Here is a 24879-nt window from a genome sequence, read left to right on the forward strand (position 1 = left end):
TTCCCTACAGTCTAATAGCGAACATCCTGGTCTCCCTTACCTTGAAAGACACCAGAGCTGGCCTGAAGTTTCTGCTGGGTGCTGAGGGAGTAGAGTGGTAAGGTTCAACCCCTTTCAGTAGTGTTTTGTCATCTTTATTGATACGTAGCAAGTTATATTTCATTTAAAATTTGTGCTACATTGATATCAACTCTCTGCCTACTTTTTACTTTAAGGTTTAGAATAAAAATAACTCAGTTTTCAATTACTTTTTTGTGAAGTGCACTTTTTCAAGAACAAGCATCCCTCAGCCCCAAAGACAGCCTGGAAGAGATTGAGAGGCTGTACTTGCAGTTCGGATTTAACATGCTGCCCTCACACATTCGAGGGACTGAAGAGTCAATGAAGATGTCACAAACCGACAGCCAATTCACTGTAGTCCCCAGCCTCAGAAACAAGTTGGAGCAGTCCCTTCTCTGTGTGGCTGACAGCCTACTCAGCTGCTACTCTCCTGATGTGAGTGGAAGCTGATAGATGTGCGTTTATGTGTCTTTGTCATGATCATAGTGACAGACTGGTAATTCTTCTGATCCAATCTCCACAGTCTCAGTCCACCTCTCCAGAGTGTCTGGTGCGCTGTTTCACTCTGCTGACTGGTGTCCTAGCAGGTTATATCGCCACCGGATATTTGGCTGAGGAGGAGGCCTGCTGCTCACAGCTCTTCACTAAAGCCAAGGTATGCATTTAGACATACAGAAAGTATATAAATTCATCCTTTAAATTTTACTCATCCTAGCCAGTCCTGATAACATGGGACCCTTTCTTCATATTGTATCCAGTTATTTTCCATAAGTGACAGTTGAGTCATTTTTTTAGTGTTGCAATGTTTCCAGGCCCTGGCCCAGGAGCTCAAAGATTTTGTTTCTACTGTGAAAGTGAAAATGACAGAGGAAGGGACCATGACCACACTGAGATCCACCATGAAGCTCTGCACACAGCCAGCCAGCGGATTAGACAAGGTGGAAAAAAAAAATCATCCATTTGACCGTAGCGTTTTCAGTCTTTGCACACACTCACACATTCAAAATGCAGTCTGGTGTGAAAGAGCTGGAACTCTCTTTTAACGAACAGCTCAAGACCCATTTTTTTAAAAATGGCTTTTGAGTAGTGATTTTATTATGTTGAAATTTTTAGTAGTGCTCTTATTATGTTGTTTCTATGAAGATATTCCTATTTTATAGGGTCTACCCTATAGTTGCATTCTGTACTTTTGTGTGAAGCAGTCTGACTTTTGATCTAGAACAGTGCCATATAAATAAAATGAACTTACTTACTATGTGTCCTTTCTTCTGCAGGATAACGTTTGTTCTGTCTTCTCCCGCCTTTTTATTATGATTTTGCCTGCTACTCTGCTCAGTGAACTGGCAGAGATCTGCAAACTGTTGGTAGGAGATACACAACAGATACAAAACGTTTGTGGCCTGAGGATAACAACATAAAAATCTTCAAGAAAAGAACTGAATTAGACTTATTTCCTTGTCTTGTCAACATTGCTCATTTGTCTCTTCAGTTAAGCAGTGTCTCTAAGAGAGTCAGTGTTGTGGATGATGGTGATCCTATAGATGTTGACGGGGAGATTACCAGAACTCAACAAGGGGATGATATCGACCTGTTTGAGGATGGTGAAGAGTCCCATAGCAGCAACAATGGGACCCACAGACAGAAGGGAGAAAACACAGACACTTCCTATGGGCCAGGCAAGATGAGATCAAATTGCTGTCTAAATTAGTGCCTTTTTTGGGATTAGAAAAATTGGTATAATTTATAAAAACTTGTGCAAGCTTTTATCACACAAAATAGACTGTTTCCTTCAGTATTGTTAATATGCTTGACAAGTATCAGTTTTTAAGATCTCACCCTCCCTAATAGAGGTACTGGTCAAATGTCAGAATATTTACCTTATATTCTATTGCATCTAAAGATGTAATAACATCAGCAGTCATGCTTTCTTTTCTTTTTTTTTCTTTTTTCAGAATATCAAACTGACATTTAACAATAATATAAAAGTGGAGAAATCCAATATGTCCACTGACAGTAGCTGCTGCTGTTGTTAGTAGCATTTGTCTTTAATTTTGTACTTTAGTCCTCAGAGCATGATGCATCTTAGTCCTGTTTTAGGTCTGCAAAATAACACCCTGCTTGGAGCGTTGTTATAAATATTGTCAGTGTAGTAAACAGTGCAATGTTTGCACATGCATAGTTGATTACGAGTGTTTTATTGGTTTATTAATACAAGTGGATCGAAGTTTGCTTACATCAAGCAGAGAAACTTTTAAAAAATGCATGATTGTTCAGGTTGTGTTAAACAGAAGCCAGCAAAACAGGTTTGCTTAAATTGCTTGGTTCTGTCCTTCATTAGGTGCAACAAGCCTGTTAGCAGAGGACCATCTGGCCCAGCAGGACCTGGCTCTTCTTGCAGTCTTGGAGTTCTTGTGTAAGTGTGGCTCTGCCCAGCCCATCCACGGCCTCCTTTTTAAACCACAGGAGGTGCGGCGCAGGCTGCTGCTGCTGGTCAAGCAGATAGACTTCAGCAAAGCCCTCCACATCAATATGGTGAGTAGTAGCTTCTGTGGAGAGTCATGGTGGCAGTGGCAATGATGCTTTAGCTGCTGAACATTAATATTTGATTTTCTTCCAGTATCTTATCCTGTTGAAGAAGCTTCCCACAGAGGACTCTCTCTCTCCAGAGGAATTTGATTCGCTGCTCCGTTCTCTGGCGTAAGAAAACCTTTCTTCTACACACATACTCATTTGTTTGTGTTGTTGTGAGTAATAAAGTGTGCCCGTTTTACTCTGTTTACAGTGACCTGTGTAACCTGTACCGTCAGGACCAAGACATCTGTGCTGCTGTGCTGCTGGGTTTGTTACCTTCCATCAAGACCCTGGGGAAAACCCATCACATGCTGGAGGAGATGAGACATGTTAAGGGATCTTTGCTAGAAGTGGTGTCTGGATTCTGGTAAGTGGCATATGTTTATACCATTACCAGATTTGACACTGATCTGAAAGGCCTCTGCTTACTGCAAGGAGCCTTCATTTTTTATGTGCCTCTCCTGGTTGCAACAAGAAAAGATGTTTCAAATGGGAAAGCTCTGGTTTATGTGAATCTGCATGAATGTCAGTCTATGCTCAGTCATTATTAAAATCTGTTTATACTTCCTGTGATTCAGGTTTTGCTACTAGATCTGTCACTGTTCTCTTTTTTAGCTTCCTGAGCCAAACGGGTAAATGCATTGCAACTGTGCGAGCTGCTTTAGTACGATGTCTGGTTGCTTTGCTGGAGGTAAGCTCTCTGGAGTCTGGGAATATACAGTATGTAGTATTGGTTTAGTTTTTTTTCTCTGCTCATATTACTCTGAATATATTAAGCATGAAGACCCTATAGCAGCAATTTATCAAACTTTGAGGGACTAGTGACTTGTTGGTCAGAAGATTTCCATCACTGAAGCTACAGTATAAAGTGAGAAATGTTTCTCAGGTGCCAAATGACAATTTTTTCCCCCTCTTCTTTTCCTGAATGTCATTTTTATGCTTCAGTTTCAGTATCACTTGAATAGTTGTGTATTTTTGACATGTCTCCACTCTTACAGGCTGACCCATGTTGTAAGTGGGCAGTCCTGAGCCCTGGCAGAGAAGAGGGCCGTCCGGTGTCTGTCATCCTTCCATCTTACCTTGCAGATGCCCACCACCAAGTCCGCATGCTGGTAGCCATGTCACTGGAGAGGTGTGCTGCAGCTGAGAGCTGATTTATCTCTACAGATAATATATCAGGATAAATTTCATAGAGTAATATACAGTATATTAAGTAGTAGAGATATAAAATTTTAGCATGATAAAAAGACCAGTAACTACTTTTAATTAAGTGCATCATAGGTTTCAGTGTCAGCATTATTCTCTTTTGTATCCAGGTTGTTTGTGGAGGTGAAACTGGATCATCCAGAAGAAAGGAAGATGTTGCTGCTAAAACACCAGCAGGCTGCTTTTGAAAATGTTTACCTGAAGGCTCAGGAAGGAATGAGGCTCCCGGTAAGTTCATTCACTGCTGTCACAAATCAGGAATACTTTATTATGGGTTTTCTGTTTCTGTCTGACTTTGCTAACACATTTTGTGTCTGTGTGATCATATGTAGAGAAGCAGCTCTTCAGAGGAGCAGCAAGATGAGGCGTTCAACCGGAAGGCCACCCTGCTGAAGAGTTTGTCCGTTGTGCTGTGTTGTAGCCCCGTGTGTGAAAAACTGTCTCTGTTCGCCCTCTTCCAGTCCTACAAGGAAAACGATATCGAGGAACAGCTCATCAAAAAGGTAGTGGTTTCAGGGCCCTGTGCTTTGTGGACATGGAGGTTCAAGATGCAGGTTTATAAACAAAATAAAATGATGAAAATAGTTTCTGTATCAGTCCAAATACTTGACAGTTAAATCTTACTTTGCATCACTAACCTAATATGTTTTTGTATTTCATTTTGAGCCACATAAAACAATGGCCTACAGAAAGAGCCGAGTAAGATGAACCAATGAACTTTTTTCTTGACAGATGTTGTGCAGTGTATCCAGAGCACTGGGCTACAGGAGCATAAAAACATTTGTCAGCTCACACCTAAACTACTTGGTGGCTGAGTGGCTCGGCCAGCGACAGTCTGACGACCGCTACTGTCTTGGATCTTTCCCCTACACCCTGCTAGACCACAACATGGTCAAAGATTTCTATAAGTGAGGGAACAAATGTCTTCTATTGCTTTCATGTTGTGTCATAACACAATTAATGAAGGGTTAATGATAACATCCAACCCCCCCTTTTGCATCTGCCCTCTTGCAGCTCTTCCTACCAGGTGCTAATCCCCCACCTGGTCTTCCTGGATGACTTTTTAACGGTGAAGTCTATCGGCAGGTGTCTGGAGAAGGACTGGAAACAGCTGTTGGCCGACTGTTTCCCCAAGATCATGGTCAACATTCTGCCGTACTTTGTCATATCTGGTCATGATTCACAAGTTACACAGCAGAGAGAGAAGGCCCACAGGGTGTATGATCTGCTCAAAGATGCCAACTGTCTGGGCAAACAGGTGAAGATGGATCCATAAATCATCCTACATCAACATCTGGGAACTGACTTTGCATTTTATACAGCTTTTATAATTTAATCACTCTGCTGTGGATGCATAAAGGTCATTTCCAGGACCAAGTGTGGAATCCAGTACACCAGTCTAAAATCACATTACAATTAGCAGTGTAAGCTAAAATCTGCGGTGCAAAAGATCAGTCTTCTGTGACTGCTGCGAGTGTTTTATAATATACATGATTTACTTGAGGTGTTTTGCACATTTTAGAATGTGTTGCCCCGGTCTGAAGTTGCTGATGAGTGCTATATATTAGTGCTAAGATTTGAACAAAGAGTCATACAGGATCACAGGCTCAACTGCGTATGCCACATTTAACTAAAGATATGGTAATTGAATGGCAACTTTACTTGATCCTGCCACATGGGTGTCCCAATGTTTCTGCAGCAAATTGACAACCTGATCCAGAGTAACCTGGCAGACATAGTGGTGGAACTGTTGCTCACTCTGTATGAAGGAGGCGAAGGTGACAGTGGAGACCTGAAAGGCTTTATAGGGTAATGAAAATTTGATATTTGCTCTGATTTAATTTTATTAGGATTCTTTTATTTGTTGGTTCTCGTACTTATTTATTCAACACCTTAGTTTCATTCTCGGCAGTGTTTTGTCCATCAATTTAAATATCTAAGAACGAAAAGAAAATTATATGACTAGATTACTGTTTGACACCTCTAAGGGAACTGGACCCTGTACCAAACCCACCATACTTCAGCTCCCACGTCATCAAAGCTACTCTGGATTATCTCAGCAAGTGTTGCAGTGCAAACCACAAGTCTTTGGTAGCCATTCTGTCAAAAACTCCGGTAAGACTATGCTTTAATGTCAGTTTTCTTTGTCTTTTATTGTTATGTATTAGTTGAGCTTCTTGTCACTTTTTGCTGTTTTCCAGCAGTTTTAACTGTTCGTCTTTTCCTTGTTTTATGCCATGTTGTTATAACAGTCTTCTGTCTTTGCACTGTAGATTTCCATCCAGAGGATTCTGCTGGCGATTTGTGAACGGGCAGCGGAGACGACCAACAGCTATGAACGTCATCGTATTTTCCTCATGTATCACCTGTTTGTCAATCTGCTGCTTAGAGAGTTAAAGGGCGGTCTGGGAGGATCTTGGGCCTTTGTTCTCAGAGACATCATCTACACACTCGTACACCATATCAACAGCAGGTTGGTGTAGATGTGATATTACATACTCTGTACAAATACAAATGACACAAGAGTTTCACCAGTTTGTTTTGTCTCTCACCCACAGACCAGTCCAGTGTGATGAGGTTTCTAACAGGAGCCTCTCTCTGTGCTGTGACCTGTTGTCCTCTGTGTGTCGGGCAGCGCTGCAGTTCTGTGATGACGCTATAGACTGCCACCTACAGGTCATTGTTGGAACTCTCACAACTCAGGTGATGAGCCAGCCTGCCGTCTCACAGCAGGTAAGGGACACCAAGTTGCTGGTTTTCATTCAGGTCTGCTGACGTGATATAGAATGCAGTGCATCAACATGTAGATAGTTCACATCAGCGAAGCAAATTCAACAAAATGTTGCATCCATGTTACCACTGAAATAGGATTTTATGTATTGGACCAAAATGCCCACTTGTTTGGCTACAGGTTTATGTGCTCATTTAATAAACTTTTTTGCATGTGCAAAAGATTTACTTTTGACCACCAAATATCATGGAGCTTGAGGATTTTGTACAGGGATTGTCTGCTCTTTTGATATGCACCTTTGTTTTGGTATTTTGGTAACCCTAACTTACCAGGATTTTCCAAATGATACTTGTCATTTAACAAGCTGTATTAAGGAGACATTTTCATTATTTTGTACCTGAGAATTTGCTGCCTTTTTTTTTTTTTTGTATTTATGAGCAACATATTTTCCATTTGTACTTCTCTCTGGTCCTCCAGGCGCTCAGTCTGTTGCAGTTTCTCGTGATTGAGAACCAGCAGAAGTTGAAGGGAGCCATAAGCAGGTTGGAGCCTTTCCCCAACCTCCCTGAATTCAAACAGCTGCGGTCTGTACAGCAGAAACTCAAGTATAACAATGGGACTTTTACACTTAGACAGGTAACAGCAACAACAACTCACAGCCTGTACACAACACACACACATCAACATCACTTCTGTCTTTTCCTTTTTATTATTTTGTTTAAATCATTGTATTGCTATTTATTGTGTTAACCCATGATGAAAGTACTGGAGTACAACAATTCCTGAACATCATTGCTGTCGTATATGCGACATGTTACCTTTTTACAGGAGATAACCCACTTTCTGTCAGTGACGTCCTGTGACTCCTTACCCCTGACCAGACTGGAGGGACTAAAGGAGCTGACCCGACAGCTGCATGACAACAAGGGACAGATCAGAGGGCTGCTCAAAGAGTGCCACGGTGTGATACCAAATGAGAAAAAAATGTATAAAAAGTTTCGTTGTGTTAAATGTGTAATGAGCTTCTCTGTCCTCACTGTAGCTGACCCTACTGATAGTGTGCTGGTGAAGCTGGTTCTCAGTCTGCTACAGCTCTGTAAGCTAGCAGGCAGCCATCCTGGAGGGGCCAACATTCTAGGTATAATATCAGTAGTTTTACAGCTGTAGTGTGTTGCATTCTTTATCATGTCTCAATAGTTTAATCATTTTACATAGTTGAAGATTTTCTAAGTACATTTATCTTTTCTTGCAGAAGCAGCAGGGAGCTGTCTGGGAGAACTGGGTCCAGTGGATTTCTCCACCATCGCCCTGCTCCATGGCAGAGATCCCCTCTATGAAAAGGCTGAGTCTCGCTTCACCTCCACTGACTCGCGTTGTCTTTTCATCATCCTCAGCTGCATGAATGATGCGCTCACTCAACAGCGGTAGTGACTCCTAAATCTCAGTAATCAAAAGTTTGTTGTGCGTGAGTATGGACACGCAGTGTGTTTTAACTGATGTACTTTCCACTGTGATTATCTGTCAGTATTGAGGTGAGGCGGGCAGCAGCTCAGTGTGTGAAAAACATCCTCGCCGCTCAGTCGGGAGTGGACTTCTGGGAGCAAAACAAAGACAGCCAAGACCACATGCTGATTTACCTCAATCCCTTTAGAAAGGCCAAGAGCATGGTGGGTTAGGCACTTAACAAAAACATCCAACAGTCATCCGTTTCTTATGTTGTCAATATAAGTAGGAATATGTGTTTACATGTAATCAGCTCAGATACTACTCACTATTGTCCCTGACTAGGTGATGGCTGTGAGTGCTGAAGACAGGTCAAAGGCTCGGGAGAGGCTCGAGGAACAGAAGTTTTGGATTCCTCAGGCGGTCGGCCACAAGGCCTGGCTGAAGGCTCTGTGCGCCACCCTGCTGGACAGCGGTGGTGTCAGGAGTGAGGCGCTGCTAATGTCGCGACCGCTGTGTCTGGTGAGCACATACCCTTCATAACTGGACTGTCTGCATCAGTCATGCCCTTCAAGTCTGTATCTTTAAAGTGTTTAAATAGGTTATTTGAAGCCAGAGAGCAAATTAGCCACATCTTTTGTAACAACATGAACAGAATGGTTTTGTTCCAGAAATCCTTCACACATTATTCATTTCATCATATCTCAGTTTGAATGTGGATCAGTCTGTTTAGATTGTGTTCATGTGTATACTGTATGTGAGTTCTATTTTTTTTGTAACAGTTGCTGTCCACATTTTGCCATATGCAGTTCAGGTTCAAATTATTCCTCTAATCCAAATTCCTAGATGTAACCACCCCTTATTTATTCTTCCTTTCTCCAGGTGAGGGTGGACTGTTGTCAAAAGTTGTTACCTCTCATCATCCACTCCATCCTTCTAGATGACGTCGACGGTTCATGGAGGAAGCTGCTCTCGTCCCACATCCAGGACTTTTTCAGCTTTTGTTCCAGAAGTGCTCAGGCCTGCAGTCGGTCTGCCACACCTCTCAACTCTGATTCTGGTAAGTCTGAGACTGTCCCTCCAGTTAACAGCCCTCCCTGCCCTCCTACTCCTGTGTCTTTATACTGCCAGTAAACAAAGACAGTGTGCAAAACTATATGTTTACCCAGAATGCTTGCTGGTCTTAAACACTGTCACATTACACTGTGAGTTGTTTTATTTCCACACACAGTGATTCAGCCTCATTATTTATGGCCTCACCACATTTATAATATTTTAAAATCATTTATCAGGATTATAGGCTCTTTATTTATGTGTCTTCCTACTTTTTGGGTGATATTCTCTATGATCTTTTCTCCCAGCTATCAAAAAAAAACCAACAGTGATGATGTGATTCCTCCCCAGCTTTTTATTTCTAATTAAATGAAATATCACAGTCTTATCTATGTTAATTATATCTAAGTTGGTAAACTGTTAAATCGTTGTGTTCATAAGTCTATATTTTTTTATTTGCTGCTTGTGATAAACGTCTCTTCTTCTGTGCAGAGTCGGACACTGCCAGCCAGGGCTTGTATGACAAGGCTTCACTGCGTACCATGCTGACAGTTATTGACTACTTAAGACATCAACAGAGACCACTGGAGTCTGATAGGTGTGTATTTTTTGTCAAAAGTCCAGGTTTGAAGACTCTTCATTCTTTCTGTTTATGTACAGTAATTTTGTTTTAAGGGCATATCAGGCTGATGTGCCTTTTACTGTTGTACGTGCTTGTAAGCCGACATGCAGTGTAGACTTTCTTAAAGATAAAATTTTGTATCCTTCTTCCAGTAATTCATGCCCCACGGTGTGCGACTCAAACTTCTGGCTGGAGCTGAACTATTTGGAGGTGGCCAAAGCTGCTCAGTCCTGCTCAGCTCACTTCACCGCTCTGCTTTACATTGAGATATATGTTGATAAAATTAAAGCCAACATGGAGGAAAGTTGCAGGTATGCAAGGTGTTAAAAAAAAATTTTACATGGGATTTTAATTGATGGCTAGTTGCATGTCAGAACAAAACAACATAGGATTGCTTTAATTTCATTTTAGGTTTTCATAACACACCATACATCTGTATTCTGCTTGTTATATTTGATGATTATAAGTATATTTTTTGCAGTTCTCATGTTTTTATTTGAGTAATAGTCACAATAATAGAACATGTTCCCAAAAACTACGGTAAGTCTAGATCACTTTTTAACTTCTCTTGTGTTATAAGAGTTTTACCTAATTCCCCTCTTTTGGACTGTATATTTACCAAATCTGCAGAATCAAGTCTAGAGCAACACAGAAGCTCAATTTTGAAGAGAGTAGCCAGAGCCTCACCATCTCCAGCCTGACTGAGAAGAGTATGGAAGACACCAACATCAGTCTGCAGGTCAGTCCTTCATTTTTTGAAACGTTATTCATATTGGCAATAGAAAGCAGTTAGGGGCTCAGGTTTCTGAAGATAAAACTGATTCTGCCACAGTGTTGAGTCTAGTGTATAATAAGTGTCAGCTTCACAGCTTGTAATGGATTTTAGTTCAGTTGCAAGAAATAGTATTGGCACGGTTTGCAGTTTTCTGCATAAACTGGTCATGAAATGTGATCCGACCTTCACCAGTCACAATGGATGTGTTCAATAAAGACATGAAAGATCATGACTGTGTTTTATCAGTACAACATGATACATTTATATTAATCACAAAATGATTCCCATGTCTCTAGTTGAATCTTGTTAAACACTGTCTTGCATGTCTGCAGGAGTTGCTGATTGAGGTGTATCGGAGCATTGGGGAGCCTGATAGTTTGTACGGCTGTGGAGGGGAGACCAGTTCGTTGACCAGGTAATCAGTAAGATTCAGCTTGACATCAAGTGCTTGTTAGGAATCTGAATTTCTGGAGGTTGGTTCTGTTTCACAGCATAGCCAGTTACATGCAGTGCTTATTTTTTTCTCGTACCAATTCAATTTACAGGATTCGAACCTATGAGCATGAGGCTATGTGGGGGAAGGCCCTGACCGCTTATGACCTTCACTCTACTCTGCCTGAGGTCACACGACAAGTGGGAATCGTGGAGGTAATTGGCAAGTTGCTTAGTTAAAATGCTATAGTGATACTAGAGTGAAGACAAATACTCCTCTTGGTGGTCAAAAGTATAAATACTTGCAGGTAAGTATAAAATGGCTCATACATTAACTCCAATGTAATAGTTTCTTTAATGTTGATGTTTGCTCTCACACATGTGCCAACAGGGCCTGCAGAACTTTGGCCTGAGCAGCATCCTCACGACCTACATGAGGGGTCTGGAGAGTGAAGGGGTGGAGTGGGGAGCTGAGCTGAGGGAGCTCCGCTTCCAGGCTGCCTGGAGGATCACCCAGTGGGACTGTGAGCTGTCCGAGAGGTGAGGGGCAGTAAACATGTCCCTCATGTCTCTTACACAAACTGGTCATCTCTCACTTAATACATATTTTTCTTCAAAATATTGTTGTATCAGGAGTGAAAAATCCAAACCTGGCTTCCATGAATCAGTGTTTTGTTCCCTGCAAGCACTGAGGGACAAAGAGTTCTCCACATTTGATGAAATGCTGAAACAGGCCAGGTAGATATAGACATAATAGACATTTAGACACTCATAAAATATCAAGTTTTAACTCCCAGTTCAGTTCTCCATTGGCAAAATCATTCACCCACCTATGTGCATGTATGTTTCCACAGGGCTGCAGAAATGGAAGAGCTGTGCAGAGGAAGCCTAGAGGCTGTGTCTTCTCTGTACCCAGCCCTCAGGAACCTGCAGTGCATCAGGGAGCTGGAGAGTGTTAAACAGCTCTTCTCCAGGTGCTGATAGCAGTGCAACAACAACTTACAACAGTCAGTCACACAAGAAATGGTTTACTGAATTTATGAGCGCTAATAAATGTTAATGTTTTATATACTTTGTAAATCAGGCCTTTTTCAGATGACACTCTTAGGGACGTTTGCAGTCAGTGGCGTCAGCACTCCCAGCTCCTCGTTAACAGCGACTTCGCTTTAGTGGAGCCCATTCTGGCAGTCCGCACTGTGGCCCAGCACACCCTGTTGTCCAAGGTGGGAGAAGACCCCACCAGCAGCCAGTACATCACCTCTGCACTAACAGGCCACCTCATGGAGCTCTGCCAGTTGGCTCGCAAGGCTGGGAATACACAGGTAGGATCTGAATGTGTGTGCGGTAAGAACATTGAACCAATTACAGTGTCAGCTGATTGTGAATCCTGAATTCACTGTGTCTAGCTGGCAGAGCGGGCAGTTTTCCAGATGAAGGAGCACGCAGGAGGAGGGTCCTGGGTGTCATCCCCTGAGTTGTCATGGCAATTGGAGGAGGCCCAGGTGTTTTGGGCAAAGAGAGAGCAGGGGCTGGCTCTGGGCCTGCTGAGACGGATGATACATAACCTAGAAGAAAAGGTTAGATACAAACACAAATATGTTGTGCAGTGAAACAAGTTTTCAAAGTATAACTACTAGAGATGTACCGATCAATCGGCAGAGATCGAAAATGGCCGGTTTTCAGCGTGGTTTCAGATTGTGTGCCGATGAGATTTAGAGGCATGACGGACCAAAAGCGTAGTGTGTGCGCGGCATCTCGCTTGCATTTTGAGCCAGGCTCGCACTTGAGTCTGTACAGGGTGCATGTTCAGTTGTGCATTAGAAGCTCTTGGTGTACGAACAGTGTACAGAGGAGACTGTAGAAACACCTTGGAGAATGGGGAGCCATGTCCAAATCTCTAGTAGTACACAGTGAGAGAATTACTGGCTACATGCATGTACAGTGCCTTGCAAAAGTATTCATACCCCTTGAATTATTTGATTGGGATTTTATGTGATAGACCAACACAAAGTATCGCATAATTGGAAGTGAAGTGGAAGGAAAATGATACATGGTGTCCAAGATTTTTTACAAATAAAAATCTGAAAAGTGGGGCGCGCATATGTATTCACCCCCCTTGAGTCGATACTTTGTCGAAGCACCTTTCGCTGCCATTACAGCTGCAAGTCTTTTGGGGTATGTCTCTACCAGCTTTGCACATCTAGAGACTGCAATTTTTGCCCATTCTTCTTTCCAAAGTAGCTCCAGTTCAGTCAGATTAGATGGAGCGTCTGAACAGCAATTTTCAAGTCTTGCCACAGATTCTCAATAGGATTTAGGTCTGGACTTTGACTGGGCCATTCTAACACATGAATATACTTTGATCTAAACCATTTCATTGTAGCTCTAGCTGTATGTTTAGGGTTGTTGACCTGCTGGAAGGTTGAACCTCCGCCCCAGTCCCGTCTTTTGCAGCTTCTAACAGGTTTTCTTCCAGGATAACCCTGTATTTAGCTCCATCCATCAAACTGCAAACAGGACTTCTTATTGCTTTCTTTCAGCAATGGCTTTCTTCTTGCCACTCTTCCATAAGGAGCCAGATTTGTCAAGTGCACGACTAATAGTTGTCCTGTGGACAGATTGTCTCACCTAGGCTGTGGATCTCTGCAGCTCCTCCAGAGTTACCATGGGCCTCTTGGTTGCTCCTCTGATTAATGCTCTCCTTGTCCGGCCTGTCAGTTTAGGTGGACGGCCATGTCTTGGTAGGTTTGCAGTTGTGCCATAAGCTTTCCATTTTCGGATGATGGATTGAACAGTACTCTGTGAGATGTTCAAAGCTTAGGATATGGTTTTATAATCTCATCCTGCTTTAAACTTCTCCACAACTTTATCCCTGATCTGTCTGGTGTGTTCCTTAGTCTTCATGATGCTGTTTGTTCACTAATGTTCTCTAACAAACTTGTGAGGCTTTCACAGAGCAGCTGTATTTATACTGAGATTGAATTGCACACAGGTGGACTCTATTTACTAATTAGGTGAGTTTTGAAGGCAGTTGGTTTAACTGGATTTTATTTAGGGATATGAGAGTAAAGTTGCATGCAACCTACATATGCACGCTACACTTTTTAGATTTGTATTTGTAAAAAATCTTGAACACCATGTATCATTTTCCTTCCACTTCACTTCCAATTATGCGATACTTTGTGTTGGTCTATCACATAAAATCCCAATCAAATAATTTAAGTTTGTGGTTGTAATGTGACAAAATGTGGAAAAATTCAAGGGGTATGAATACTTTTGCAAAGGACTGTATATGTACAGTGTATCCAACCCATGGTAAAACAGAGTAAATACAAACTACACACACTTTGAAAAGAACTGTGTGCTCATACATTCTTCTCTTTCTGTGACCAGTTGCACCTGTTTATATCTGAGAAGTACAAATATTGTGAAATCTGAATCGGCAGGTCAGACCTAAGACTAATCAGAAAACAGAATTGGCCAAGAAAGATCCTGACTTGATTAACATGAATCTTACTGAGATGCTAGACATCCAGTGTAAATCCTACAAGGTCTAGTTTTCAGTTGCAACATGATTGTGCAGATTTACACACTCTCTTACTATCTGTTTTGCTCCATATTGAATAGGTGGCCTTTGATCCTGCTCTGGCCCCAGTCCACACTGAGTGTCTCAGGCTTTGTGGAAACTGGTTGGCTGAGACCTGCCTTGAAAATCCTGGAGTGATACTGGAGAAGTACCTGGAGAGGGTAAGCAGAAGCTTAAGTCCTGCTGCGAGACCTCAAGTATATCAGTGGTCCATATGACAAAACCCCAGTATAACCTAACAGATGTAAGAACAAATAGTTTTGTGAGCTCTAGAGCGCAGAACGGTTTCCAAGTAGGAGCTGTTTGTTATGTTCATATAGCAAACGTGATCTGAAAATCCTTCATGTTCTAACAGGCAACCAGGAATCTAAAGCGTCTCAAAGTCTAATATATGTATCTTGATCAAACACTCTTAACACCCTCTAACACATATAACTTCAGAGACTTTAACCTCCTAGTGTGAGAGGAGCTATTACCTTTTCAGATTAGTAGCGGCCTCTCCTGTGCTGCTCTCTCAGGCAGTGGAGGTGATCGAGGGGCATTCAGGAGCGCAAGACCCCAGGCTCCAGAGTCAGAGGACTGAGGCCTTCCTGTCTCTTGCCCGCTTCTCTGATGCTCAGTACCAGAGCATCGACAAATACATGCGCTCCTCTGAGTTTGAGAACAAGCAGGCCTTGCTGGAAAAGGCCAAAGAAGAAGTGGACCTGATGAAGGAGCGTAGAGTGTCATCCAACAGGTCTGTGCTTTTTTTTTAAATTATTAGGTTTTTCACATTTAAATAACATTTTATGGATCTCATTGCTCATCGCCTGCCATTCTGACTTTGCAGATACACAATAAAGGTGCAAAGAGAGCTGGAGCTGGATGAGAAGGCATTGTCGAACCTGCAGGCAGACAGACAGCGCTTCCTGTGTAAGGCAGTGGAGAATTACATCCAGTGTCTGGAACAAGGTGAGGAGCACGACACCTGGGTGTTCCGCCTGGCTTCGCTCTGGCTGGAGAATGCTGACGTTAAAGCCATAAATGACATGATGAAGGTTAGTAAAAATAGCACTGTATGTCAGTAGTAGTATTTTACAGTATGTGTGAAGTTAAGAATAATTTGATATGAAAGTCTATTGTGTAAATGTAATTCACTTAATCTTCTAAGAGAGTCTGCTCCTATTATGCTGTTTCAGAAAGGGGTGAAACAGATCCCCTCCTACAAGTTTTTGCCTCTCATGTATCAGCTGGCTGCACGCATGGGAACCAAGATGGCAGCTGGCAGCACTGAGGATGCGGGATTCCATGATGTCCTTAACAATGTAATGCAGCACTTATTTGTCTATAACAACAACAGTATATCCCAGGTTTTTTTTGGAAAACACAGCCAATGTCAGCAGATTTACCCTTATGATTGGAAGCAAACTAGAAGTCCAGCCAATATAAATTATTGAACTTTAATGGCCTTTATAGAAAATATAAGATTTTTGTTTGTTACTGATGATGGTTAAAAGTGCAGAATTAAAAAATACAGTTGCTGTGCTGCTTTGTTTGATCCCCCCCCCACCCCACCCTCACCCCCCATAGCTGATCTGCCGAGCATCACTGGAGCATCCTCACCACACGCTCTTCATCATCCTCGCCCTGGTGAACGCCAACAAAGACGAGAGCTTCTGCAGGACGCGGGCGTCCAAGAGCGCTCCACCGCAGCCATCTCCATTCGACCTGGTGAGACTTTTGTTAAATAATGTTTTATGTCTGTTAGCTGACAGCTACTTGTCAGATGTTTCATATTAGTACTTCTTAGTGCAGCCTGAACATTAACATTAACTGAACATTCAGTAAGTATTTCTTAGTTGGCAAATATAGCTCCCCCTTCAGGCTGGCAGGCTCTTGTCTTGTGTGCAAAAGCTGCAATTGCAAAGTTGGTTTTTAAAGTTTCATTGTGGGATCCTGGAATTAAGGAGCAGCATTAAGAATGTTCCTATTATAGTCAGTGGCAGTTTCAACATGTAGACTTCCCTCCTATTGACACAATTTAAAGCAGTCTCTTTGAAAAAACCAGAATGTTTTCTCCCTCTTTCTGCAGCCACCTTTCAACATTCATTCACTGTAGAGCTTTGTAAACACCACCATTCCTGTGTCACATTTTTCCCATGCAGGAGCGTTCGGACGTGGCCCGGAAGATCATTAACATGATAAGAAAAAAGAGAGCGGAGCTGATCCGTGGGATAGAGTATCTGTGTGATGCCTACATCACTCTGGCTTATATGGATGCCAGCAAGCACAAGACTGAGAAGAGTGAGTTTGTCAGAGCACAGTGATCATACATCAACACACTAGATGGCATTTCAAAGACTCAGCGAGTTCTGTCCTTAAAATGTCAACAAATTCCAGCAGTTATCCTGATGCTACATACTTGAGTAGTTATGTTGCTGATGAAAAAATGATTTATACTGTGTTTTAGTGGTTTTCCGTGAACAAAGAGATGGCAGCAGTTGAGAGGCATTTCTGTTTGATTAATATGAAAAGGGGGAGAGATGCCTCTCTTATGCCTACCTGTAAATGTGTGTATCATGTCCAGCTGCTCAGACATCCTTTGTGTTCTTGTTTCATTATAGAGGCTATTCCCATCCCTGCAGATCAGCCCATCATGCAGATCAAAAACCTGGATGAGGTTGTTATCCCCACAGTAGAGATCAAGGTGAACATTAAGGAGCTCCTGTTGAGTTTTACAGAGGAGGACTGAGGTGGGATGGTAAAATAAAAGGATTGATTTTATTTAGTTGATTGTCACACTGGATGTTACTTGACTGATATTGAGTGTTATTTTATAATAATAACAGTAAAGCAGGTTTTTTTTTCTTTACGTTCATGTGGAAAAAAACCAAGGTCTTTTGTTTCCATGTTCATTTTGTTTCTAAGCTGTTTGAGCAATGGCAACACCAACACACAGACCTGACAAACCACACGAAATTTTAACTGAACTTTTGATGATGTCAAATCAATGGTTGATCACTTTGTGCCTGTCCCACATGTTAAACAACGGTACAGCACAAAACTAGTCCAGACCACATCATCTCCACCGAAGGCACCACATGTGTAGTCCACAGAGATGTTTAACATTTAACAACAACAATTTTAGCTAGCGTGTTGTATGATAACGAGTCATTTCATTGTGTAATTAGGTGGATCCATCCGGTTGCTATGACAACCTGGTGACTGTCCAAGCCTTCAAGCCCCATTATCACCTGGTCGGAGGAGTCAACCTGCCCAAGATCATAGACTGTGTTGGTTCTGATGGAAAGAGCAAGAGACAGTTGGTCAAGGTGAGTGTGCGTATGTTTCCGCATCTTTTTGTTTCGTGTATGTGTTTGTTCTCAACCAAACAAATCCCCTTTTGAAGCTAAAGCTGCTGTCATGTGTGATTAAAGTCTGACCAACCCTGAAGGGAACCAGCTCACTCTTAACTTCGGTTCTTTTCCATTTCACTTTGTTTGTTGGTAATAATTCACCCTGTTTTCATATCAGGGTAAATACCAGGTCTTTTGAATTGCAAACACACTGTCACACCTTTATAATGATGACATTCATCAAAGGACAGTAGGTGTGTGTGTGTGTGTGTGTGTGTGTGTGTGTGTGTGTGTGTGTGTGTGTGTGTGTTTGCAGGAACACTTGACGGATACTTGCAGGCTAATAATTCACCACAGAGTGAAACAACAGTAATGTTGCTTCACTTTGTCACTGGGGCCTCAGCACAGTGACATTATTATTTTAGTCTTGTGTGTGTGCAATAAAAGTCCAACAAGTGTGTGTGTGTGTTATTATTAAATCTGTACGACTTTTGTGCAAAAGTTGCTGCATTAAATCTTGATGTTATATCTTTGAGTAAAATTATTAATAAATAGGTTGCCAGTAAATTTGAATGTGTTTTTAGTGTAACCCATGTTTTAACTTTGTGGTTGATATTTAACAAACATTTCATGAGTCACAATGTGATGCAATGTTATGGGAGAATGATATTCATTAAATTAACCAGTACCATTATTACTTGGTATTAGATGGGAATGTTTTCATGAGTATGATTTTAGTGTACATCGCCTTCATTTCCCTCTTTTCTTATCTAATGTGAATCACGTGGCTTAGCTGAAAAACTTTCCAAACTGTCAAATGAATGATGTGCCTTCTGAAGCACTGATGAGACATTGTGGATCTGACACAATGTATGGGAGCGGTGCGCTTCACAGAGGTTGAAACGAGCAAAATTAAATGGAATTAGCCTCTCAGTGGTCCTGGGTGTTGCAGTATGCTACATGTTCTCCTTGTCCTTTGCCCTCTTGTTGTGACCAGGGTCAGGACGACCTGCGGCAGGATGCAGTGATGCAGCAGGTCTTCAGCATGTGCTCCATGCTGCTGCAACGCAACACGGACACTCGCAAGAGAAAGCTCAACATCAGACGATACAAGGTCACACACTTTATTCACTCACCTTTGAACCTTTATTTTTCATTCAGTGAGAATAATAAATCGGGACTGGGTCGTTCTGTTGCATATTTCCTTTGATCTGTGTTTGTGAAAGCATCACAAAGCACTTAGACTTGCATCATGTCCTGTCTGTCTCACTCGTGTTTCATCCCAGGTGGTGCCGTTCTCGCAGCGCAGCGGCGTGTTGGAGTGGTGTTCAGGCACGGTGCCCATCGGGGAGTTTCTGGTGGATCCCAACAAAGGAGCACACAAACGCTTCCGGCCTCAAGACTGGACCAACTTAGCTTGCCGCATGAAGATGATGGTACTGCTCAGAAACAGTGTTGTTGAATTGAAAACATACAGTACAACACACTTGAACACAATTACTGAGGCAGTTCAATAAAGCACAGGTGTCTCACTTTGCTTAACATGGCTTCGCCTGTTTTTCAGACTTTCTTTTTCATTCTTTGTGTTTGAAATGATTAGGCTCAACTGACATAACCTTGTAAATCAAAACCGTTTAACACTTGCGTAATATCCTGCACTGTTAACCAAAAGCCTGTCCTGTTAATCCTCTGTCATCATGTCACTGTAGGAGGCGCAGAGACTTGCATTTGATGGGAAGCTCCAAGCCTACAATGAGGTGTGCAAGAAATTCAGGCCAGTCTTCAGGTTTTTCTGCATGGAACGGTTCCTGGATCCTGCGGTGTGGATGGAGAAACGGCTGGCCTACACCCGCAGCGTGGCCACCTCCTCTATAGGTGCAGACAGTACTGCACGCTCACTCCAGGCACTATGAATACAGCATGTCATAGGTCTGCTTGATTCAGCCAGTGATTTACTGTGTTATCTTTTCTGCTTCACAGTTGGCTACATCCTAGGTCTGGGAGACAGACATATCCAGAACATCCTGGTTGATGAGCAGACTGCTGAACTGGTGCACATTGATTTAGGTAGAATTAGTTGTAATTTAAATTGAATTATGTATTTCTCTACATTGTACAACTTTGAAACTCATGATACAACATTTATCGTAACCAGTCCCCGCTTCTGTTTTCTTTTCGTGCTTTTGGTGTTCAGGCGTGGCTTTTGAGCAAGGCAAGATCCTCCCCACCCCAGAGACTGTCCCCTTCAGACTCTCCAGAGACATCGTGGATGGGATGGGAATCACTGGAGTGGAGGGAGTTTTCAGGAGGTGAGGAGAGGTCTGATAATGTTTTCAGAGGGTGTTTGTCTCCATCAGTTGTCATGTTTGTGAGGTTGACCTGCCATGGCCGTTTGAGCCCATTAACTACAAACACGGTCACAAGTGAACCACACAGTATGTACAATGCATTACTCCTGTTTTCAAAAACACGCATAACATATTAAGATTAATTTCTTACCTTCTAGTCTGCCATCATTTCAGAATCTTGTCACTATAGTGTGAAAATCAACTAGTTTATGAAAACCTTTTAGCTTGTGACGCTATAAGTGACTGTAAATAAATACTATGTAAAAGCTAATTTAAAAAAGAACTGCAAATCTCAAGCCGTGGATTAAGATTTGTCCTGTAAAAAGCAGCGGCGCTGTAGGATTCGGATGGCCTTATTGTTTTATGTGCTGAATGTCACCTGTTTCCTGTGGTCAGGTGTTGTGAGAAGACCATGGAGGTGATGAGGAGCTCTCAGGAAGCTCTGCTGACTATTGTAGAGGTGCCAACATGACAGATCACCTCCACACACACACACTATTCTTACATACTTCCTCTCAAATCACACGTGATGTTTTTTCTTTAACCTCATGTTTAGGTATTGACTTTTTGTGTTTCTGTGTGTTTGTGCACTGGGCTACATACACAACAGGTGCTGCTGTACGACCCTTTGTTCGACTGGACCATGAACCCTCTGAAGGCCTTCTACCTGCAGCATGACGAGCAGCAAGAGCTCAACGCAACGCTCAGCACCACTATGGGCGGGGATGATATAGATAACCACCGTAAATCCAGGTGATGTAGAAGAGAAATGTGTGTTTCTGTACAGAACTGCAGAAGACTGGAAAATCCCTTTGGTGTCATGTCTTAGAAAACCTATTAGGAACACACAGATCATATTGTGTAAATACACAGGTAAGCAGGCTTGTTTGTCAGAAATTAGCGCGTTCAGTGGCAGTTTGTAGACCTGTTTCCGTCTCTCTTTCAGCTCTTAACCATCCCCTCATGCTCTTCTTCCTGCAGTGACAGTCAGAGCTTCAACAAGGTGGCGGAGCGAGTGCTGCTGCGGCTGCAGGAGAAGCTGAAGGGGGTGGAGGAGGGTACGGTGCTTAGCGTGGGGGGACAGGTCAACCTGCTCATCCACCAAGCGATGGACCCCAAAAACCTCAGCAGACTGTTTCCGGGCTGGCAAGCCTGGGTGTAGACACCACCTGAGTAAACCCTACTTCAGCTAATAAGAGGAATCGATATATTTTTTCACTATATGATCAGCTGAGGTGGTTGCTCAGCTGATTTCATAATTTTCACAGATGAGCCTTGGAACATAAACACAGTTCATTTCTGGGTCGAACTTAAAAACATTTTCTTGGTTAGTTTTTAATTTCTCCTTCATGATCAAAAAAGGACCTCCATAGCTTTGAATAAATGAAGTTTTCATAACAGACAGTCATTTTGAATCTTTAGCTTCTACAAACCTACCAAAGATCACTCATTCTTTGCTGCAGTTTACTGTGTACTGCAAGATCCTGAAGGGATTTTAAAAGAAACCGTGGTGTCCTGGTTTAAAGGATGACACATTTACTGTAAAGTCTAGATTGTTTCTGTATTTCACTTGATTGGAATGTGAATGTTTTGTCTTGTCTGGAGTCGTGAGCATTTGCCTATGAATTGCCGAAACTCTACCATGAATGTATGATATACTTTTAAATGAAGTGCACTTGAAATGCCATTTAAATCCTTTTATCCAGCAGGGGTTTGTTTCGGTTCAGCTGTTCAGGTCTTTTAGTAGTGGATTACTGATTATTTAGGTATTTTATAAAACCACTTCTCATTTAGAAATGTATGCGTGTACAGTTTTCAGCTATTCAACAGCAACTTTACAATTTACATGTTCTGTAGAAGATTCTGCTCTTCAAAATAAGTATTAAATAAGCAAACAGCAGTAAAAATAAAGTGCCCTTGTTTTAAGTTTTTGTGTGTGTGTGTGTGTGTGTATGTGTGTTAAAATTTTCCATACGACTAGTTAATTTTATTTTCTTGTCACTCACTGACTCAAGTATTGAAGCCTTGTGTGTTTGCCTGTATCTACATCTTATAGTTTAACAGGACCCGTCACAGGACACTTAGGCAAATAACATCTGTGGGCGTCTAGATGAGGTAACAGTCGTGCTTGTGGGTGCGGTAACTTCAGTTCAGGAGTGTGAGAAGCGGCCACTGACATGATCACGCAAGCTCTCTTTATTTGGTCACGGGCGTGAGACTGCAGGGAACGGAATGCAGTGGGTGTGAGAATTGATGCTGGACCTCTGAATGTTATTTCTCTGTACATCTGCTGAGAGTTGACTTATAAGCAAGATATAAATTTGAAAAATGTCAAGGGACTGTTTTATCCACTGCACCCATTTCAGTTTTGTAAGAAACTGTTAATGCAGGTTGAGGAACGCAGGTTAAACACAAAATGACCACCAGTCAGGTAAGTTCATTTTTATTCCATCAGTGTTTAAAAAAATATACAGTATATAAGTAAAGCTGCTCCTATTAATACTATAACAATATAAATACACTAAGTTTAGTAATGTGAGTGAATGTTTAGGATTTTGTTGTTGGACAAAAGCCGAAAGTGACTTTCTTACAAGCAGTCGGTATTAAAAAGCTTGATTCTGAACACTTGCACTTCGCTGTCAGTGTCTGGATCCAGGTCCTTGTTACATCCATGAAGATGATTACATGGTATGTCTTCCACCCGGCCAATCAGAGGAGAAGCCCCAGTGTGTTCTTCAGGCCCCGAAGCCTCTACCCAAGACCAGTCACTCCAGAGGTAGTCCACGCTCCACTTTACTGTGGTGGCAAAATGCTGTTGGAGTAATTTTAATAGAAGTGTTCGAACATGAACTTTGTACAGGCTTCGGTGTTTTATATCACCAACAATAAGACTTAAGTTGCCTACAGCTGCACATGTAACAAGATGTTATCATAAGCTTGATTTAAGTGGGTTTCTGATCCCAGACTATGTGTTCTGTTGTTGTCGTCAGATGTAAAACGTAGGTGTGTTAAATTCATTGTGGTTGCTGTGATCTTTCTTCTGCTGGCTGGAACCCTCCTCGCTTATTACTGTAAGTGCAAGATTCATTCCTACTTTTCACTGTATCGGAACACACATGTACTGTGTATTCACACTTGATATTCTCACACAAGCCTTTTCCTTGACTCCTCTTGCCTTCCAGTCTCCTCGTCATGCATGCACGGAATGCAGTGTGGTGATGGGAGATGTGTGTGGGAGTCCCAGTGGTGTGACGGAGTGATGGACTGTCAAGGAGGCCAGGATGAAGCAAACTGCGGTAAATGGCATCATCTTGGGCCAAAGAACCAAAACACATGAAAAACCTGCAGTACATTCACTTGCCTTCAAAACACTGTGTACACACCAAGTAATGCCTCAATAAAATCTGTTCTATTCATTTAAGAGAAAACACCACGTTTGATTTCATTTGCATCAAAATTACTTCAGTTCATACTTATAACAAAATGTCAAGTCATTGTTTGTGTTTGCACTCAGTGAGGACATACGGTTCCAGTTTCCTGCTCCAGGTCTACTCAGCTCAGGTGAAAAGCTGGAGGACTGTTTGTTCTCACGGCTGGACCGACCAGCAGGGCAGAGCGAGCTGCCACACCATGGGATACAGCAGGTGAGATGTTTCATTAAAACCCAGACTGTCGTGTGAAGGAGATGCGCGTTTAACTGAAGTTGTATTTGTCATCGCGTGGTCCGGCAGGGGCACATATTTTAAATCAGGCCAACAGAAGACAGACTCTGATGATGGATTCTTAATAGTCAAGTCTGACTTCAACCCTGAGGTGTTCATACTACAACAGCTTATGTTCAGGTAAGTCAACTGGTAAACCAATGTCAGGAGGCTCATACTAGATCAATATTAACCTCTAGAGTCCCTGCGTCCTCATATGAGGACCGCACAGCTTGGGTTTCCAAAGCTCAGGACTCTAGAGGTTAAACTAATTCCACTCTGTCTTTTTTTACCATCTGCAGAAATACCTGTCCCAACAGCAGTGTGGTGACATTGCGTTGTACTGGTAAAAACTTTTCTTCAAATACTTGAAGTACTAGAGGAGCAATATGATTAAAGCTTGATAATATGCAGATTTATTCTTTTTTGTATGCTTTTATTTTCTGCAGTAATGGAGTTATAATGTACTGTGTGTGTACGGGGAGGTGTAGGGATTAGGGCTGGCGGGTATTGGCATTGTGCAGTGATGGAAGAAGTACTCAGATCCTTTCCTTAAGAGTAGCAATATTACAGCGTAGAAATACTCTGTTAAAGTCGCTGGACCCTCAGATGTTTGAAGAGACACGCAGGTATATCGATATCTGCAACGGCAGATGAGCGTTGAAACCAACAACAACAAGTATGACCCATGTACGGAATGAGGCAAGTGATTTGTTACAGAAGTTAATAGATTTTGAGGGACTGGATCTGGAACTGAACACTACTGGAAATACTGAAATTCATTATCATGAACCGGACGAAGATTTTGACCCTGGAATAAACTTTTTTAAGAACTCTGAAAATAACTGCAAGTATTACACGGATGAGCAGTTTAACTGCAATGTTAAGACTGAAAACAAATTATCATTAATTCACTTTAATAGCAGACGTTTATACACAAACTTTCAGAGTATAAAACATTATCTTAGTAGTCTTACACATTCTTTTAATATAATTGCTATTACTGAAACTTGGAT

At 42.0% G+C, this 24879-nt stretch overlaps 2 protein-coding genes across 2 annotated transcripts in view; both read left to right on the plus strand.

The window, feature by feature from the left end:
• Positions 1-22073, plus strand: part of atm (ATM serine/threonine kinase) — a 28317-nt gene extending 6244 nt beyond the window's left edge. The window contains exons 13-64 of the mRNA XM_020600261.1: positions 3-97; positions 261-495; positions 584-715; positions 873-998; positions 1335-1424; positions 1550-1736; positions 2399-2592; positions 2678-2757; positions 2843-2998; positions 3247-3322; positions 3630-3763; positions 3948-4065; positions 4170-4340; positions 4570-4745; positions 4852-5095; positions 5537-5646; positions 5826-5952; positions 6111-6310; positions 6396-6570; positions 7046-7204; positions 7397-7529; positions 7611-7706; positions 7821-7992; positions 8094-8235; positions 8357-8533; positions 8894-9071; positions 9557-9662; positions 9839-9997; positions 10317-10425; positions 10794-10876; positions 11007-11109; positions 11285-11433; positions 11527-11631; positions 11748-11867; positions 11978-12215; positions 12300-12470; positions 14521-14640; positions 14998-15215; positions 15309-15516; positions 15658-15783; positions 16049-16189; positions 16624-16762; positions 17083-17165; positions 17650-17790; positions 18812-18928; positions 19101-19250; positions 19524-19689; positions 19795-19881; positions 20009-20123; positions 20559-20622; positions 20773-20915; positions 21144-22073. Coding sequence (XP_020455917.1) covers positions 3-97; positions 261-495; positions 584-715; positions 873-998; positions 1335-1424; positions 1550-1736; positions 2399-2592; positions 2678-2757; positions 2843-2998; positions 3247-3322; positions 3630-3763; positions 3948-4065; positions 4170-4340; positions 4570-4745; positions 4852-5095; positions 5537-5646; positions 5826-5952; positions 6111-6310; positions 6396-6570; positions 7046-7204; positions 7397-7529; positions 7611-7706; positions 7821-7992; positions 8094-8235; positions 8357-8533; positions 8894-9071; positions 9557-9662; positions 9839-9997; positions 10317-10425; positions 10794-10876; positions 11007-11109; positions 11285-11433; positions 11527-11631; positions 11748-11867; positions 11978-12215; positions 12300-12470; positions 14521-14640; positions 14998-15215; positions 15309-15516; positions 15658-15783; positions 16049-16189; positions 16624-16762; positions 17083-17165; positions 17650-17790; positions 18812-18928; positions 19101-19250; positions 19524-19689; positions 19795-19881; positions 20009-20123; positions 20559-20622; positions 20773-20915; positions 21144-21324 — 7425 coding nt within the window. The 3' untranslated portion in view covers positions 21325-22073. The remainder of the gene's footprint in view (positions 1-2; positions 98-260; positions 496-583; positions 716-872; positions 999-1334; positions 1425-1549; positions 1737-2398; positions 2593-2677; positions 2758-2842; positions 2999-3246; positions 3323-3629; positions 3764-3947; positions 4066-4169; positions 4341-4569; positions 4746-4851; positions 5096-5536; positions 5647-5825; positions 5953-6110; positions 6311-6395; positions 6571-7045; positions 7205-7396; positions 7530-7610; positions 7707-7820; positions 7993-8093; positions 8236-8356; positions 8534-8893; positions 9072-9556; positions 9663-9838; positions 9998-10316; positions 10426-10793; positions 10877-11006; positions 11110-11284; positions 11434-11526; positions 11632-11747; positions 11868-11977; positions 12216-12299; positions 12471-14520; positions 14641-14997; positions 15216-15308; positions 15517-15657; positions 15784-16048; positions 16190-16623; positions 16763-17082; positions 17166-17649; positions 17791-18811; positions 18929-19100; positions 19251-19523; positions 19690-19794; positions 19882-20008; positions 20124-20558; positions 20623-20772; positions 20916-21143) is intronic.
• A 383-nt stretch (positions 22074-22456) lies between these two features.
• Positions 22457-24879, plus strand: part of LOC109960302 (transmembrane protease serine 2-like) — a 7791-nt gene continuing 5368 nt past the window's right edge. The window contains exons 1-7 of the mRNA XM_020600289.1: positions 22457-22593; positions 22806-22938; positions 23153-23233; positions 23345-23458; positions 23677-23806; positions 23894-24004; positions 24166-24209. Of these exons, the coding sequence (XP_020455945.1) occupies positions 22579-22593; positions 22806-22938; positions 23153-23233; positions 23345-23458; positions 23677-23806; positions 23894-24004; positions 24166-24209 (628 nt within the window). The 5' untranslated portion in view covers positions 22457-22578. The remainder of the gene's footprint in view (positions 22594-22805; positions 22939-23152; positions 23234-23344; positions 23459-23676; positions 23807-23893; positions 24005-24165; positions 24210-24879) is intronic.

This window comes from Monopterus albus, unplaced genomic scaffold, assembly GCF_001952655.1.
Source record: "Monopterus albus unplaced genomic scaffold, M_albus_1.0 scaffold46.1, whole genome shotgun sequence".
Lineage (NCBI taxonomy): Eukaryota > Metazoa > Chordata > Actinopteri > Synbranchiformes > Synbranchidae > Monopterus > Monopterus albus.